The sequence below is a fragment of the Clupea harengus genome, chromosome 24 (assembly GCF_900700415.2).
Source record: "Clupea harengus chromosome 24, Ch_v2.0.2, whole genome shotgun sequence".
In the NCBI taxonomy this organism is placed as follows: Eukaryota; Metazoa; Chordata; class Actinopteri; order Clupeiformes; family Clupeidae; genus Clupea; species Clupea harengus.
This window is the reverse complement of record NC_045175.1, coordinates 10378078-10395827: the sequence shown is the minus strand read 5'-3', so window position 1 is coordinate 10395827 and position 17750 is coordinate 10378078. Positions and strand designations below refer to the sequence as shown.

Here is a 17750-nt window from a genome sequence, read left to right as displayed (position 1 = left end):
TATGAAATTGAAACCTGAGTCTAAGGCAGAGTTCTTCTAGTTTTGCAGATTTGGTGTGGGATTTGGCGTGAGTTTGAGTGAACTCAAACAGAAATTGGTTTCAAAAATTGGTGACAAAAACGGTGTGTAAGCAGTTGAGAAATAAACTGTAAATGAGCAATAAGTTCACATATTGAAAACTGAGTGACTATGTTTAGTTATGAGAAGAGTATCTTATATAAAATCTAAAAATATTTTTTTGGAACTGCGGCAAAGCTATAGGTCTTCTTGCTGAGGGAAACGGTTATAATCTGTCATCAGGAAAAACTAACATGCACTAAATTGCACATGGGAAACAAACATTTAATACAAAGTACTGATTTGTGCCACTGGAGGCACTGTTGGTGCTAACTTGAATATCAGAAATCCACAGGGTTTAGTCTGAATAAAAATACACCAGAAACGTGTCTTTCCCTTTATTCATATTAATTTCAGTTATTTCCTTGTCCTGTTCTGTTTGTTCACACGCTGACACACACACACACGCACACGCACACGCACACGCACACGCACACACACACACACACACACACACACACACACACACACACACACACACGCACACACACACACACACACACACACATTCATTCTCTTTGTCCTCTCTTTCCTTTTCCCTCTTTCTGTCCTTTATTCATATTAATTTCGGTGGAAGGCAATATCCATAAACCCACTTGAGAGACATTCACTTTGGTCTTCATGTGTGGTCTTTTTTTTCCCACCAGCCTATTACAGTTTCTTGAAATTATGCTCCATTTCCCAAAACTCTCAAGACATATGCATAATTGTATACTTATCATCACAAGCTTCCGACTCTCCGCTCATAACCATGTCATCTTACATATTTACCAAACCTTGCCTTCAGACATCACACAAAGGCCATCAAATACACACCTTACAAAATAGCCTCTGTACTCTGGTTGGATTAATGCAAAACATAAAAACTCAAAACCATATAAACCTGGAACAGCAATTGATGAACACAATCAATACAACACATTCATTTTCAATCAAAAATGTCTCAATGTACTGCATTAACATAAACTGAAAGTGTGTGAGAGGGTAAATGTACTGTAAAAACAGGTAAATCATTTATATATCGTAGCATGCAGAAAAAATAATTCCTGTGTTCTTACCAATATAAACCAATCAACCAACAGTTTGTATATTAAGAAAAATAATCACAATTATTCTGTCTCAGCATTCCATGAAAAAAAATGACACCGAAATTTGCCTTTGAAAAGGAATAATGAAATACCATTTTGGAGGACTATTATGTTGCGACTTCAAAAAAGTGTAAGAAAACTGAGTCATAACTGTGCAAAAGTATGGCCAGTAGTTCACAGTGACTTAATTGCCCATAGGAACAAGACATGTCATACTGATTCATGCCACTAGAGGGGACCAAAGTAGTAACAACTCACCACACATATTAAACACAGCCTTTCACAGTATCTATCTAAAACTAATATAAGGACAAAAGTATGAAGGACTATCCTTTCAAATGGCCACACAGCATGCATGGCCCTTGTAATCCATCTATCTTGAGTTTCTCATTCATGTGTGTGTGATAATTCCCAAAATATAAACCAATGAAAGAAAAAGTTTGTACATTAAGAAAAGAAATCACATTTATCCTGTCTCAGCATCCCATGCAGAGTTCTTTTAACTATCTATCATATGTGTGTGTTTGAAAATGTTAACACAGTCAAAGTGTTTGCAACTAGGGAACTGTGTGTTAATTGGGTTCGGTTTGGGATGTTTAGTTAATAGGCCCAGTTATAGTGTGTAAGAGAACGAGAAAAACTGTACTAGAAAAGACAAAATAATGAAGAAGGACTACTCTACGCTTTCAAATGGCCACACTGTTGTCCACATTTTTGGGGTCCAGATAGGTGTAGGGAAGCTCCAGCTTCTTGTTCCGCTCCTCGATGTCATCTGTCAACTCCCTCAGATCCTTTCTAAATTCTTCAATTAGCGTGCAAGGGACCTCTTCATCATACAGCTCTTCTGGGAAAACTCCTAGAGGGTACTAGAGACAGCATGTAATCGCAGATTGTCATCACAGATTGTTATCGTAAATAACATGTTGATAATAAAAGTGTTGCTAATAATGTTTAACACACTATGTGTGACAGCACATTGATATTCTGTAAGTACCCACTGTTCACAGTTTGGGAAATATCAGGTCTGATTAACTGTAAATGCGTACAGATGCCAGATATGCTTTCAACATAATGAACAGACTGCTTTTCTTCTAATATAACAGTAAGGTTATGCAAACCAGACAAATGTACGTAATGTTAGTAAGCCATTGTCATCCAGAGTGATATAATAGAACAAAGGCATTCAGATTCTTCTCAACATTCATATTATTCACTTAAAATAAAACAACTCTATTGCCGTCTTAAAACATGTGCCTTGATATTGTACAAACTCACATGGTCTGTTGACTTTGTGCTAAGCAGTCTAAGGACAGCCATTCCATTCACCGTCGTGCCCACATCAGGTAGGGTCTCCAGGATGGTGTCCTTAGTGGTCCGGCCTTTGTGCTCGGGAGGGGGTTTTCTTAAGGCAGTGGGGAAGTTTGGCATCCAGCTGCCAAACTCAAACTGGGGACATTTTAGAAAAGAATATTAGACACCAGATGAAATAACTGTATCCTGAATACGCCTTGTTGTTAAATTGTGACATTGGTCAAATATTCATGAAGAATAATTACAGTACATCATTCTCCTAACTTGGACCCTAACAGTGGATTCAGAGAGTAGTAAAACACAAAGGGAGGTTTTCCTTTTGCCATTGTGGGCCCTGTGCTTGCTGTTTGGGGCTCAAATGTTGGGATTTGTAAAGCATCTAGGAATGATAGTAATTAATAAAAGACAACAGCCAATGGTCTGGCCTTTCCCCTTTGGAGGGGGCTTTCTGAGTGCTGCACTAGTGTAGTTGGACCTCCAACCACCAATGTCAAACTGAAAAGGGGTAATTACTTTTTAATTGATTCACAGACCTTGAAAAGAAATTACCTGTCCATTGTTGAGAGCGCCATGTTGGGCAGATACAGTGAAGATCATCATGGTGACAAACTTGATGAGATCCCTCACTGCCTGAAAACTCTCAGGTATTCCTGAGGAAAGGAACGCAGACATGTACATTATAAACATAGAAGTCACACACAGTAGAATGAACTTCACTCCCCGTTTCCACAGTCATGATGGCACTATGTGGCTTTTACTAAAATGTCTTGTACAGTTAGTTCTTTTTTTTCTATTTTATTGATTTTTAACCCATTTTGTATCCTTAAAGGTCAGTATTGCTGTACACACCTGTGCTCTTCCTTTCCTGGAAGCCTTTGGTAAATATCTCACTGATCCAGCTCTGCAGCTCTGTGTCCTTCTTCACGTCATCATCAGATTTGTAGTAATGTTGTAAGACTCCTTCCACATACCTGCAAATGACCACATGGCTTGGTGTTCAATTTAGTGGTTACAAATAATTTGATTGTTTTTAACACACACACAGTAGAAAGCTAAATGTGTGTGTACAATCGACAACACTACTCCAAGTTACAATGGTAAGCGTACTTGTTGATAACGTTCCACATTTTCATCCCGTCATCTCTGTAGTAGTAGTGTGGTACTTCGTCCAGGCCTCTCTCAGAGATGTTATCAGGCAGGCAGAGGGAGCTGTAGGTCAGGGAGGCAGTCGCACGCCTCAGGAACTCTTCCAAGGCTGCACCACCAATTCCTGAATACTAGGATTATAAATGATGAAGAATCACTAATAGAGTTAAAGAACACAGTAACACCATATATGAGTGGACATATGAGTTGTGTCAGGATGTTTTAGACTGTAATACCCCTTTTGACCATGTGGAAAACAGTGTTCCTGTTTTCTGGTCACGTGTTTGTTTCTTGTCAGTATGTCATTATTGAGTTATTATGTTCACCTGAGCCTCGTTTACTTGCCTATATAAGCCTCCTGATCATTTGTGTTTTTGTTTAGTCTTGATTTGACAGCATGTGATGACTTTGTGTTAGTTGAGCACTTGAGGTTTTTTTTCTAAGATCTTTTGGATACCTTTTGTTGGAACTGTTTAACTGCCTGGACTGAGTTTCCTTGTCTGGATTTTTTTGTCCTGTTGTTTTTGGATACTTCTAAAAGTATTTTATTTGAACCAATCTAAGCTGAAGTTCTTGTCTCTGCAGCTGAGTTTCTAACATCTCCACGTAGCATAGAGGTAGACATCCTGCCTGCCACACTGGAGACCCGAGTCCGAATCCCGGGAAAACTTTACGAGTTGAAGCGACTGGTTAATGTACGATTAAACATATTCTTGAAAAAGAAGCATGAAAGTGTACTTACATAGTGATATAATATCTATCCTATTAACATGGTATTGTTTTATTAGCTATGTGGTTTGCATACTTTGGTGATGGATCCATCCTCGGAAATCAGCCGATTTCTAGCCAAGATGTTGATCTGGAATGTGTAACGAGTGTGAGGAATGAGAAGCTACAGAGGGAAAAAAATAGTGAACAGCATGTCAGCTCATGGTATCATGATTGTTCATAATGGCTCATTAAAACAAATTTGGACCTACAGTATTTACTTACAGAATTCTTAGCATACCCCTTATAATCTGATCAGCCCATGTGAAGGCCAATGTAAATTACTCTTTTTAAATTGATCTTGGGTGTTTTCTCCGTTAGCCAAGTCAAAACCATCTCATGCATGTCAGAATCCATACCTTGAAGAGTGGGTGTGGGAAGGGGAGGTTTCGCCATGTTGCCATGGTGAACACCTCAGCCAGCAGGTGAGTTCTCAGCAGGTGAATATCAACCTCCTGTACGCTGAACTCTGCAGCCCGCACATAGATCTTAACCAGCTGCCAATCAGTCTTTGAGTCGGTGGGCAGGAAGATGGGGTTGTGAACCCCAGCCTTTTGCCCTAACTGTGGAGGAAAGACAAACACACATTAAACTGGCACACCATTATCAATAGACATAGTCTAAAAACGCTTTACAGAGCCCAAGGCCTGAACCTCCCAGAGCAGAGATCCCCAAAGTGTGGGTAGGTTCCCCCGGGGTGGGGATGGGGCGGGGTTTTTTGAAATTTTTGACTTTTGACTTTTTTTTTTTGTGCTCGAAGGAAACTAAGACTTTAGCGTAAATCAGCATGGCTATGACTTAAGCGTTAATTAAAATGTATTTTAGTCCCCAAGAAGTTCAAAACATTATGACCATTTGGTATTATAGTGCATATTCATTCCTCCATTTTGTTCAGTGGAAGAACATTTACATAGAAGGGATGTGTTTACCTGAATGGCGATGGGCAGCATCATATCGTTAGAGTCACAGTAGAGCAGGACCAGGGGAGCTGTGAGATACTGCTGTCTGCCATGGACTTCATTTCCCACAAGTCCATCCAACATCTTGTAGTCACAGAGGAAAATGTTCCCTTTCTGGATGGGTTACGTGTTGTTGAAGGCAAACAATACATAGACAGTAAATGCAGAAAATTGTTTAGAATTTGGCAAACACAATCTAAATTCACCCAAGAAAAATCTGATTTTTTTTGGGTTGATGTAAAAAATTATTCTTCTGCCGACGTCCATGATGAAAGAAACACTATAAAACAACACTATACAGCGGAGGCAACTATTTTTAGTATAATCTTCAAATGAATTCTGATGGTATATGATCATGTGAAGGACATATAAAGGCATGTGTCTTTTCCATTTGCCATACACCATATTGTTTTTTTTGTTTTTTAACGGGCCGGACCAACTGAGCCGCTGGGTGTGACAGTAAGGTTTCTGCATGCCCTCTTAAGTTGCCGTCTCACTACTGAACAGCTAACCCACTATAGCATACATATTTATCCCTGCACTTCTTGCACTCTCCACTTCTTCTTTGCACTATTGTTGTGTAACATTTCACAGCTACTGTATATAGCCATTCCGCCTTGTATAGATTTCTTAAACTTCTTAGACCGTTGCACTGTTGCACTGTTGCACTGTTTGTTTTGTATTGTGTTGTAATGTATATCTTGTGTAAGCACATTGAGAGCCACTTTACCAAGTCAAATTCCTTGTTTGTGCAAACTTACTTACTCATTTTTAATTTAAAAGCATTAAGCGAGATTCATTCCTTTAGTTTCAAGACATTTTGCAACATATTCCAAGCCAAGGGTGCAGAGTACACAAAAGCCCTCTTTCCAATTTCCGTTCGGGCATAAGGGACAGATAGCATGACGCAGTCCTGAGAACGCAAAGAGTATTTCCCGGCACTTTTCTGCTTGATAAGGACACAAAGGTAGTATGGGAGCAGACCAAGAATGGCCTTATATATAAAGGCGTACCAATTACAGAGCCTACGGGTGGCCAAAGCAGGCCATCCTAGCCGAGAGTAAAACTCACAGTGGTGAGTCAGAGCTTTACAGTTTGTGATGAACCTCAAGGAAGCATGGTATGCTGTGTCAACCATATGAAGACTCCATAGTCCAGTACAGATAAAAAAGTGGTGGCAACAAGTTGCTTTTTTATATTAAAAGAAAAACACAACTTATTTTGGAAATAAAAACCCAGTTTTAGCCTCTGCTTTTTTACCAGGTACAGAACGTGTGGTTTAAAAGTGAGGGAGTCATCAATCAAAATACCCAGGTATTTATAAGAGTTAACAAACTGCATTTCACTTCCCTCAAGAGTGACGATATTTAGTGGCCTTTTCCTAGAGTTGGTAAATAACACACATTTAGTCTTATCTGCATTTAGAACAAGTTTCAGCTGAAGTAGGGTATTTTGGAAAACAATAAATGCATTTTGCAGGTTTTCAGTGGCCTTTGACGCACAGCAGTATATAACAGTGTCATCAGCATAAAAATGAAGATTAGCATCTGACACGTTTTGACCCAGATTATTAATACAAAAAGTGGACCTAATACAGAGCCCTGTGGAACACCCTTGTAGATGGATGCAATATCAGAACATAGACTATCATATTTAATGCACTGAGACCTATTACTAAGGTAGTTTGAGAACCAAGCGACTGCTTGCTCCGAGAGTCCTGAGTTAAGAAGTCTAAGTTTTAAAACATCATGATCAACTGTGTCGAACGCTTTAGATACATCAATAAAGAGTGATGCACAATGTTGCCTCTTGTCCAGTGCAACAGAAATGTCATTTACCACCTTCAGTGCAGCTGTGATGGTACTATGTTTTTTTCTAAAACCTGATTGATATGTTGATAAAATGGCATTTGTGTATAGAAACTCCTTTAATTGATCACTCACAAGAGCTTCAAGAATTTTAGCAAGTACCGATAAATTAGATATTGGCCTATAGCTGTTTAAAATAGCTGAGTCACCCCCTTTTAATAAAGGGAGAACAAAAGCAGATTTCCATATCCTAGGAATTTCCTTATTCTCCACTGTAAGGTTAAAAAGATATGCAAGAGGCCCTGCTACAAAATCAGCTGCCAATTTAAAAAAAAGTAAGGATCAATAAAATCAGGTCCTGAGGGTTTTCTAGGATCTAAGGTTTTTAGGGCTTTATGAACTTCCTGAACAGAGAATGATACGAAATTAAAAGACTGACCAGTATACATTGGAATGTCAGTACAGGATTTCACAAACGCAGAACAAGCAGAGTCAAACAGAGAGCCAGAAGATATAAAATGCTCGTTAAACAATTCCGTATCTCCATTTTGTCATAGACAGCAACCAATCCTTCATAACAAAGGTCGGTACAGCTTGAAGGTTTTTGCTCACAGAAAGGGATTTTACGGTTTTCCAAAATCTCCTAGGGTCATTTAGATTTTCAGTAGTGACAGACAAACAATATTCTGATTTGGCTTTTTTGATGAAAGAGGAACATTTGTTTCTTAGCTGTTTAAAAACCAGCCATACAGCGGTAGAACCTGTTGTCCTTGCCTTATTCCAAGCCAAGATACGCTCATGAATAGTATCAGCTAGCCAAGAGGAAAACCAGGGGTTATCACGCCCTTTTACTCTGTATCTCCTGAATGGGGCATGTGTATTTACGATTTGCATAAAACCATCATTAAAGAAGGTCCAAGCTGTCTCCGCATCGGGGATTAGCTCTATTCTACTCCAATTGAAATTAAACAAATCATGATAAAACCCCTGTTCACTAAAATGTTTGAGATTCCTCTTACAAATGACGCGTGGTTTTAATTTAGGGACCTTAGTGTTCCCTATAGCAGCAACAACACAATAGTCACTTAGGTCATTGCAAAAGACACCAACAGCTGAGAATTTATGAGGAACATTTGTCAAAATCAAATCAATTAAGGTGGACTTCTCAGGGCATTTAAGATTTGGACGAGTGGGTGAATTAATCAACTGGGGTAAGATTGACAGAATCACAAAAAGATTTAAAATCGTCAGATACTGGCTTAAGTCAATCCCAGTTAAGATCACCAGTTAAAACAATTTTGCTATAATTTAGTCTGGACAAAAGGTGCATCAAAGACTGCAATGCATCGTTTAAGGCAGATGGGAGGCCTAAAACACCCAAAAACAGTTATACAAAGGCCCTTAGAAATTTCCACATTCACTGCTAGAAATTCCAATTGTTTGCCGATTGATTCAGACAGAACTACCCTGATGTGAAATTTTGATTTTACATAAATAGCAACACCGCCACCTTTTGTAGGTCTGGTTGCACAAAAAATATAATATCCATCCATGTCAATATTTTCATCAATATTACAACAATGTAGTCTGTTGATTTAACCCATATTCTAATCATATCCATTTTGGATAGCAAGCTGCGCACATTGAGGTGAATAATATTTAGACCAGACAGAGATTTGAGCTTTCCCACTAGCCCCCCGTGCACTATGTAGTTTTATCACTTTAATCAGTACCAACTTTGAGCATACCTTCATCTCCACCTTCAAGCTGCTCTCTCCTAGGGAGTCTTTGACCATCTCTTCTGTGACAGGGAAGTTCACTGGCAGCTTTGAGCAGCGCTGGATCATTATGGCGTGTCTTTCCCACTAGCCATACAGTATGTAGTTTTATCACTTTTATCAACTTTGAGCCTACCTTCATCTCCACCTTCAAGCTGCTCCCTCCTAGGGAGTCTTTGACCATCTCCTCTGTGACGGGGAAGTTCACTGGCAGCTTTGAGCAGCGCTGGATCATCATGGGGTTGAGGCCATTCAGCAGCTGGTAGCCAAAGAACTCATCCTCATCCCAGTGCGCCTCAACGTAATCTACAAAGCATGCTGTGTCAGAACATCTGCTACAGGTACAGTACAGTGATTCTGAGCAGGTAGGGTAAGATGATTTAAGTTTAAGATGATTACCAATGGTTTTGTTTCTGTTTTCACAAATGATTGTGTCCAGTTGGTTGATGCTTTCCCATGTCCTTTTGCTGTCAGCTAATCCTGCCAGCTTCAGAGCAGCTAACCTACACACACAATTGTGTATATATTAGATTTTGTAAAATTATGGTCTTCAATAACGCAAGGCTGTTTTGCAAATGCTCTCCGCCTCTATGCAAAATACAGTAAATATACACGGTTCATGATGCTTTTAAATGACTAAAGTTCACTTTTAACTAAAGCATACTTAAGATTAAATCTAGGTATAAACATTTAGCATTTCCACCAATGCAATGTAAAAATGAGACTAAAAACACACTACAGATATTGGCTTACCTAAAAACAGAAAACGAGTAAACTGTTCGTTGGCCAAACAATAAAGTTGAAATTGTGAAGCTTGGTGTTGGCCCACCGCTTATGAACTATCTAAATTCAAGTGGGAATATTAAAGTACGTGCTCTTAGCTGAGTGTACAGGGCAAATCCTTGAAAATATCACTCTTCATTTTTGACTAAGGCATACTTTAAAAAGCACACTACTACTACTACTACTACTACTACTACTAATAATAATAACAATAACAATAATATTAGACAGCATTGTCTCTATAATGTCACCTATACCAACTTAACTCGTCTGTGGTGCTTGGGTCTGTATGTAAACCATAGGTGAGAAAAAGGCAAACAGTCACAAAAAGATGAACACCACAGGAGGGTTGGGAAAATGCCTTAAGCACTTACTGCGTTCCTGCATTGTAGAAAAAGTCGGTGTTTTTCGAGAAAGAGAATCGGACTTCAGCAGGCATATCAAGGGCAGATTCATAGTGGTTAACGTGGGGCATGCCCTCGGCATACACTTTCCACCTGTTAATAGAATATTCAGCCGTGTTTTAAAGCAAATAACTTAACTTAATTTAATGGAGACACTCTCTGCTCATTCACTCTGTGCTCGCTGTCCACAAACCCAAATATCTCCCGTCGCTCCTCTAGCTGCCTCATCCTGTGTCTTTGGGCTATTGGGTTGGTGTCCTGGAACACAAGGGAAGCTGAAATGGAAATGTATAAAGGGTTGACAATTGACAATCTGAATAAATTTTAGTTTAATACTGTTTATTTTCATGGAAATTGTTAAACACATTTGTCCAAAGTGAGCATTGGAATATTAGTTGTCATTAATGTGACGTTTTTTTTTCTTTTTTCTTTTACTAGAAACACTGGTGTGTTGAGCCAATAGATAAATCACAGTCTTTTTTTTCAAAGACATCTTAAATATAAAATATATCATCAAATATAACACATGAATAAGAACTACATGAACATCACACCAATGAACATCACAACAAATCTGTAAGTATGATAGCCATGCAATCTCTAGTCCTGACCCTATGCAGGAGTTATACCTTATTTCAGCATAGGACACTTTTGACATTATCACTTTATCACAAGAAGACAAACTATTGTTTGGTTACAAACAACATACAAAAGTGTGTAATATACAGTCATGTTGTGTGTGTGCAGTACTTTTCAAACATATCACCGCTGAACTTTCAAGTAGGTTACACGGGTCATAGCCATTATCTGAAATGGGAGTGCCTACCTTTGGCATGTCTAAAAACAAGTTTCTCCTCACTGCCAAGCCATCGGTAGCATGGGAACAAAAACTTGCCATCTTCAGGGGTCGTGACCAAGATCTTGTTGCAGAACCACTGGTTGTCAAGACCCATAAATGGCTTGGAGGAGAGCTTGACATAAATGAGCTTTCCTAGGGATGCTTTGCACTCTACCTTAAATGTTCGCACCTGAAAAAAAGATAAAATAAATCGTTTGAATATCATCTTCCATACCAAGTTTATTCTCACTCTAAAATATTTCCCATTAAAGATGCGGCCTATGATTTACAAAGTGTTTTGAATCTGAATTGCTAGCTAGCATTTTGACTTATGTTGCTGTAATATTTGTTTATGCATTTTTTTTGCAGGTGTCATTCCTGGACAGTTTCCAGGTCAGAAAACTACATCCTAGTAAAACAGTCTTTGTTGACACCAAGGTGTCCCCTTAACTAGTATGTCTGTGTGAACTTATTACTATAATTATATTTTAATATAATAATATAACTATAACGCGGGCAGCATGGTGGCTCAGTGGTTAGCACTGTCGCCTCACAGCAAGAAGGCCCTGGGTTCGAATCCCGGTCATTCCAGATCGTTCCAGGTCCTTTCTGTGTGGAGTTTGCATGTTCTCCCCGTGCCTGCGTGGGTTTACTCCGGGTACTCCGGTTTCCCCCACCATCATAAAGACATGCATTGCATCGTATGAATATGGATGAATGTTGGTGGTGGACGGAGGGGCCGTAGGCGCTGATTGGCAGCCACGCTTCTGTCAGTCTGCCCCAGGGCAGCTGTGGCTACTGATGTAGCTTACCACCACCGGTATGACTGTATATGAATGACTACTGGACTCTGGACTCTGTTATATAAGATTTAATTGATTGATTGATTGATCATTTGTTATACGGAATTATTATACAGCTCAGTTGATTTGAATTGGCCATCCCAACGTTCGGAGGTCTGATATTTCTTCATATTGACCGCTGCAAAAATTGAATTACTGCTGTCATTGACAACAGACTTTGTGCTTCTAATTCATATTTTTCATATTATTCCGCAAGTAGTTTGTTCACTTAACGTCACAGTTCACAGATAAGATAAGATAACTTACCGATCCTGCACTAAACCCCAGAGAGAAATAGGCCTGATTTAGATTATTCTCCTCACTCTCAGCCTCAGTACCACGCAGTTGGATGTAGATAAAGCTAGTGGTGCCAGCTAAGGGCCTCGTTCCAGTGTGCACTGTTACTTCGTAGGTCACCATGGCTATTCTGCAAAGTAATGGACAGTGATTCCTAAGAGAAAATATAAACATGATAAATCGACATGAAGTCAATAAAGAATCAACATGAAGTCTAGAAGTTCAGAAAAAGGGAGTGAGTGAGTGATGTGTATATATATATATATATATATAGAGAGAGAGAGAATTTAAATTTTCAAAGGACCTTTGATACCAACAGATAAAAAACATTATAAGGTCAAATAATTAAAATTGAAAAAAGAAATAAGTTAAAATAAAAAAAATAAACAAACAAGCAAACAAACAAACAAACAAGTTCAACACGACTCCGGCTAAACTTTCTCCCTCAAGTCAGGCCGAAAAACACTTGTAAAAGTCCATTGGAAAACCATCAAGTCCTGGCAATTTCTCACCTTGCAGGCTCTGAATTGCCTTTTGCAACTCTTCAAGGAATATTACCCCACTGAGCATCTCATTGGATTTATCTGAGGTTTTTGGAAGCCCCTTCAAGAAACACTGTTCAGTGGCCTTGTCCTCTTAGTACTCAATGGTATAGAGTTTGGCATAGAAACTGGATGCCCTTTTACAAGTTTCAGCTGGGTCTGACAGCATGTCACCAGTTTCAGATTTCAAGGTGTGAATGATATGTTTTTGTTCATTTTTTTTCTCTAGATTAAAAAGGTACTTATAGTAGGGTCAGAAACCTCAGTTCTGGCTAAGATGTTTTGACGACTGATTTGACTTCTATAAACCTTTTATAAAAAAATGAGCCCCCATGTCCCTCGCAAAAATTTCGGCATTTTTTGCTAGAGGGCCGAATCAAAAATGGCAGCAGGGCCTATCTTGTAAAAGTAACTTTTTTACCAGAGCGCCTAGAATAATGTATGAATACACTTTTTGTGGTAAATTGACCATAAGGATTGTGATTCTGACATCATTTTGACATTTAAGACATCATCTTGACCCCGAAATCCAAGATGACCACCATCTGTTAGAGCGAAAACTTATTTTTTGATACACAAATAAACTTTTTAACCTGAGCACCTAGAATAACGTATAAAGACACTTTTTGGGGTAAATTGACCATAAAGATTGTGATTCTGACATCATTTTGACATTAAGACATTATGTTGACCCCAAAATCCAAGATGGCCACCATCCAGGAGACCAAAAATGTAAAGTTTTATACACAAATCAGCCCCCGGGTCTCCAGGAGATGGGTGATGTATTGCATTTATACATTACTTTTTATGGAAGGACAAAAAAAAAAGAATATCAGAAATAAGTTTTATTCAATAACTGTAACTTAAGAAAGGAACGAAAAACACTTGAAACATGCCAATAAGAAATCATTGTACCCCAATCATTTTACCTTTTGGTCATTAAAAAAAGACATAACATTGTAAATTACAGGATGCTTTCATTTTGTGATATGCTACACATTATTTTAACAATGTAACTGGTGAATAATAAGGACATTGATATATAAGATTAGTCCAAATCAGAGCATTCTGCCTCACTAGATTCTAAATCACTACAATCCGATGTATCCCATCGCCTACTCTGCACATCATCATTTTTCTTTTCATCACAATCATACTCGCTCTCATCTTCCTCGCTGTCTTCAACTGGCCTTGATGCAGGTAGATGAGTTGGAAGAGCAGGTTGTGTGTAGCGGACAGGGCGACAATGACCATCCACAAACTGCCATCCATGTCCGATTGGCAAGGGGGGTGGTGCTTCAGGGAGGGATGGCATACTAGCAGGGGCGTAGCAAGCTTTTCAAAAGTGAGGGGGATGGATGTGATTTGTTTATTAACAATAGAAACGATGGATACAATGACAGAGGTGTACAACATGTATAACATACAAGATATAAAAAGCATCCCATTTAAATGAGTGATACTAGAAAAGTATAAAAACACACTCGGAACACACGGAAACTAAGTCAAAACTCTGGTGAAAATACACAACAGTAGACTTGCTAGAGAATCAGAAATACTTTAATAATCCCAGGGCGAAATTATTTTTGTTACAAACTACAAATATACAAACAAAATATATTAAGAACCTTCCTGTGCTCTCTCTGAAACTGATGCCTCCAGTAACTTCCTCTCCTAAAGTGGTAATAATGGGCAGTGGTAAAGGAATAGGGCCAAACAGTTACAGCTATGGCACTAGCAAACCTCAGTGAATATTGAAAAGTAATATCATGAAGTAAATGCAAACAATATCTAATGGAAATAGGCTACTGTTGTTTAATGTCAAACATTTTCAACGTTCAGCTTTCAACTTCACTTACTGACACTGTTGATCACAACATATTACTTCACCGACTAGTGGTTGAAATCATACTTACAAGACAGGAGCTTTTTTGTTGCAGTTGGCAACTGCACCTCAACACCTACGTCCCTGACCTGTGGAGTCCCCCAGGGCTCAATTTTGGGTCCACTTCTATTCAACCTTTATATGCTCCCACTTGGACAAATCTTAAAGAATAATTTGATCTCCTATCATAACTATGCTGATGACACCCAAATTTTCTTAACTTTGACACCTAAGGACTATGGTCCCCTTGAATCTCTTTCTGATTGTATTGAGCAAATTAACCACTGGATGTCTCAAAACTTTCTCCAGCTAAACAAAGACAAAACTGAAGTAATAGTTTTTGGTAAAAAGGAGGAAAGATGTAAGATTGCCACCCTTCTTAACAAAAAAGGACTTAAAGCAAAGGATACTGTCAGAAATCTTGGTGTCCTCTTAGACAGTGATCTAAATTTTAACAGCCAAATGAAAGCAATTACTAAATCTGCGTTCTACCATCTCAAAAACATTGCCAAACTTAGGGATTTTATGTCAAAAGATGACTTGGAAAAACTAATTCATGCCTTTATCTCCAGTAGGGTTGATTACTGCAATGGGCTGTTCACAGGCCTTCCCAAAAAAAACCTTAAACAGCTTCAAATGATACAAAATGCAGCAGCCAGAATTCTTACAAAAACAAAAAGAACTGACCACATAACCCCTATACTGAAATACCTGCACTGGCTCACAGTAAGTTACAGGATTGACTTTAAAGCACTGCTGCTTGTTTTCAAGTCACTTAATGGGATAGGGCCAAAGTATCTATCTGACATGTTTCAGCAGTACGTACCACTCAGATCTCTCAGATCGCAGCATAAATTTCTATTAGTAAAACCCACTGTCCAAACTAAAAAGGGTGAAGCAGCACTCAGCCACTATGTGGTTCACCTCTGGAACCAACTTCCAGAAGACATTAAAAACGCTCCAACTACTTTCAGTTTTAAATCTAGACTAAAGACCAAACTTTTCTCAGATGCCTTCTGCTAACTGGCCATGAACAGTTCCTTTGAAGTATTTTTGCTTACTCTAATAGACTAGTGATTGTTATTATTCTTTTTATGCTTTTATTTCCTATATTTTACTATTTTTATGCCTTAATGTTCTCATGCTTTTATTTTCTATAATTTACTGTTTTTATGATCATGCACTGACCTTTTGCTTTTTTTTTTATGTGAAGCACATTGTTGTGCATGTATGTGAAGCACATTGAATGACCACGGTGTATGAATTGTGCTATATAAATACAATTGCCTTGCCTTGCCTTGCCTTACAGGATTTCTCTTGAAAAAAGTGTCAATATTCTCCTGCCTCTTTCTTTTCTGCAACTTGATACTGCGTGACAAAAACAGAAGTTAAAAAGGTGCAGTTACAGTACCTTCCATCCTGTAGTTACAACTGATAAACACACAATTTTCTAAATATCTGCTAATCTGCATATAGCTACAGTAACGGCATATAAAAAGAGATGAAAATGCCACCGGACATTAAACTTTACGAACGCAAATGGCAAAAGACAACCTAGCTACTGTAGCTAGCTAACAGCCTAATGTTAAATGATAGGTTCAGTTAGCTAACGTTAGCTCAGGTTGTATCTACCTAATTACGATAGCAATTTGTACCAGTATTAAAGAGTTAAGCTTTACATTGATGTAACACATTAACGGTGATAACACGTGTACGGCAAACACTAAAGATACTTGCATTACATTTCTTAAAAGTACTGGACTATTGGTTGAATTCCAGTGTAGAATGCGGTCTGTTAAGACCGCTGCGAACTATAACACACTGTTGCCATGAAAAACAGAGCGTTACTATGGACGCAGTTATGTTCACTCAGGCAATATAATCGCTACACACAGCCTACGACGTAGCTACGGCGGCAGTTCGACGCAAGGCGTTTGTGCAAAACTGTGGAAAAACTGCAGAAAAAGTGTGGGTGTTGAACCCTCTCACCGGGAAAAGTGTGGGTGTTAAAACACCCACATCCCCCACGGGTGCGACGCGCCTGCATACTAGATATGCCAAGTAGTTGGCACGGAGGCAGTGTTGGCGTAAACTATCTTCATCTGGGGGTAGACGGATGAATGATTTATTTTTCATGCTCTTCCACTTCACTGCACGGGCCTCAGCCATGGTGCTACTCTTGTGGTCACCATAGATGACATGTCTTGTGAACTTGAATAGCTCCTGTAACACCTCCTCCTCAAGGTCAAGGCTATCTCCGCACTGTGAGAGCTGTTGTTGTGCCACTGGGCTATTCGCCACCTGGTCATACACTGACTTCCTACCCTTGCCATAGAATCCAAAGTTATCCTGTCATACAGTGCAGCTGCACAATGCAGTCTGCCATCTCGCCAGTTACCAGATCACTGCAGACTACCGTCTTCTGCTTTCTCTTGATGTAGAGCATACCAGGCAGTTGCTTTGAGATAAACGCTGCTGCGACACTCCACTATAGCCTGACTCTCGCAGCACTGCGTAAGTGGAGAAGAGGATAGTGTCTGCCTCAGACTGGTAAAAGCAGTAGTTCTGTTCGGTTGCTGGGTTGACAAGTTAGTACAGTGGGAGCCAACAGAGTAAACAATCTCTGCATCAACAGTTTGTGCAATGTCGTTCAGGTAGCTGCATATCAATTTTTGTAGACGCCTCTTGTTACTAACACTACAAAGCAATGTGGTAAATGCTCTGGCAGATGGAAATGGATCATCCAATTTCATGTAGGTGTTGGGGGTATGTGCCTTACCCTGTGCCCGCAGGTCTCTCTCATCATCTTTAGTGGAGTTTGCTGCATCGTATGGGTCATTGACACATGATATGATCAGCACGACCATGGCAGGCAAGGATGATAGATATTAGCTTGTGGACATAGCACACCATACACATGGTCAGAGTATCTGGCTTCTGTCGGTCTTCTGTTGTTCATGGTACACTCAATCCACATGTCCCAGGCTATGTTGGAGTACGGGTTGCCTGTGATAGACTGAGTGAAGTCAGTACGAAGGAAGGCGACCTGATCGTCAGGGAGAGCTGTCAGCATCGCCCAGAAGTTGGGCAACCACCTCCCATACCTATTGTTGCCATACGCTACCATCCATGGTAGCATGGCACGCAGAGAGCTGACACACTCATCCCAGTTGCAGATATGGAC

The 17750-nt window shown here is 39.4% G+C and overlaps 1 protein-coding gene across 1 annotated transcript; it reads right to left on the bottom strand.

Annotated features, from left to right (window-relative positions):
• Nucleotides 1–1582: 1582 nt before the first annotated feature.
• LOC105893241 (polyunsaturated fatty acid lipoxygenase ALOX15B-like) lies at nucleotides 1583–17433 on the bottom strand. The gene is made up of 16 exons (XM_042703468.1): nucleotides 17346–17433; nucleotides 17015–17142; nucleotides 16616–16915; nucleotides 10989–11190; nucleotides 10356–10437; nucleotides 10133–10255; nucleotides 9375–9478; nucleotides 9112–9281; nucleotides 5360–5503; nucleotides 4790–5011; nucleotides 4468–4554; nucleotides 3624–3793; nucleotides 3366–3487; nucleotides 3066–3166; nucleotides 2481–2651; nucleotides 1583–2071 (listed from the first exon to the last, which is right to left on the bottom strand). The coding sequence occupies exons 1-16, from the start codon at nucleotides 17431–17433 to the stop codon at nucleotides 1892–1894; spliced, it is 2394 nt and encodes a 797-aa protein (XP_042559402.1). The 3' UTR covers nucleotides 1583–1891.
• Nucleotides 17434–17750: the final 317 nt, after the last annotated feature.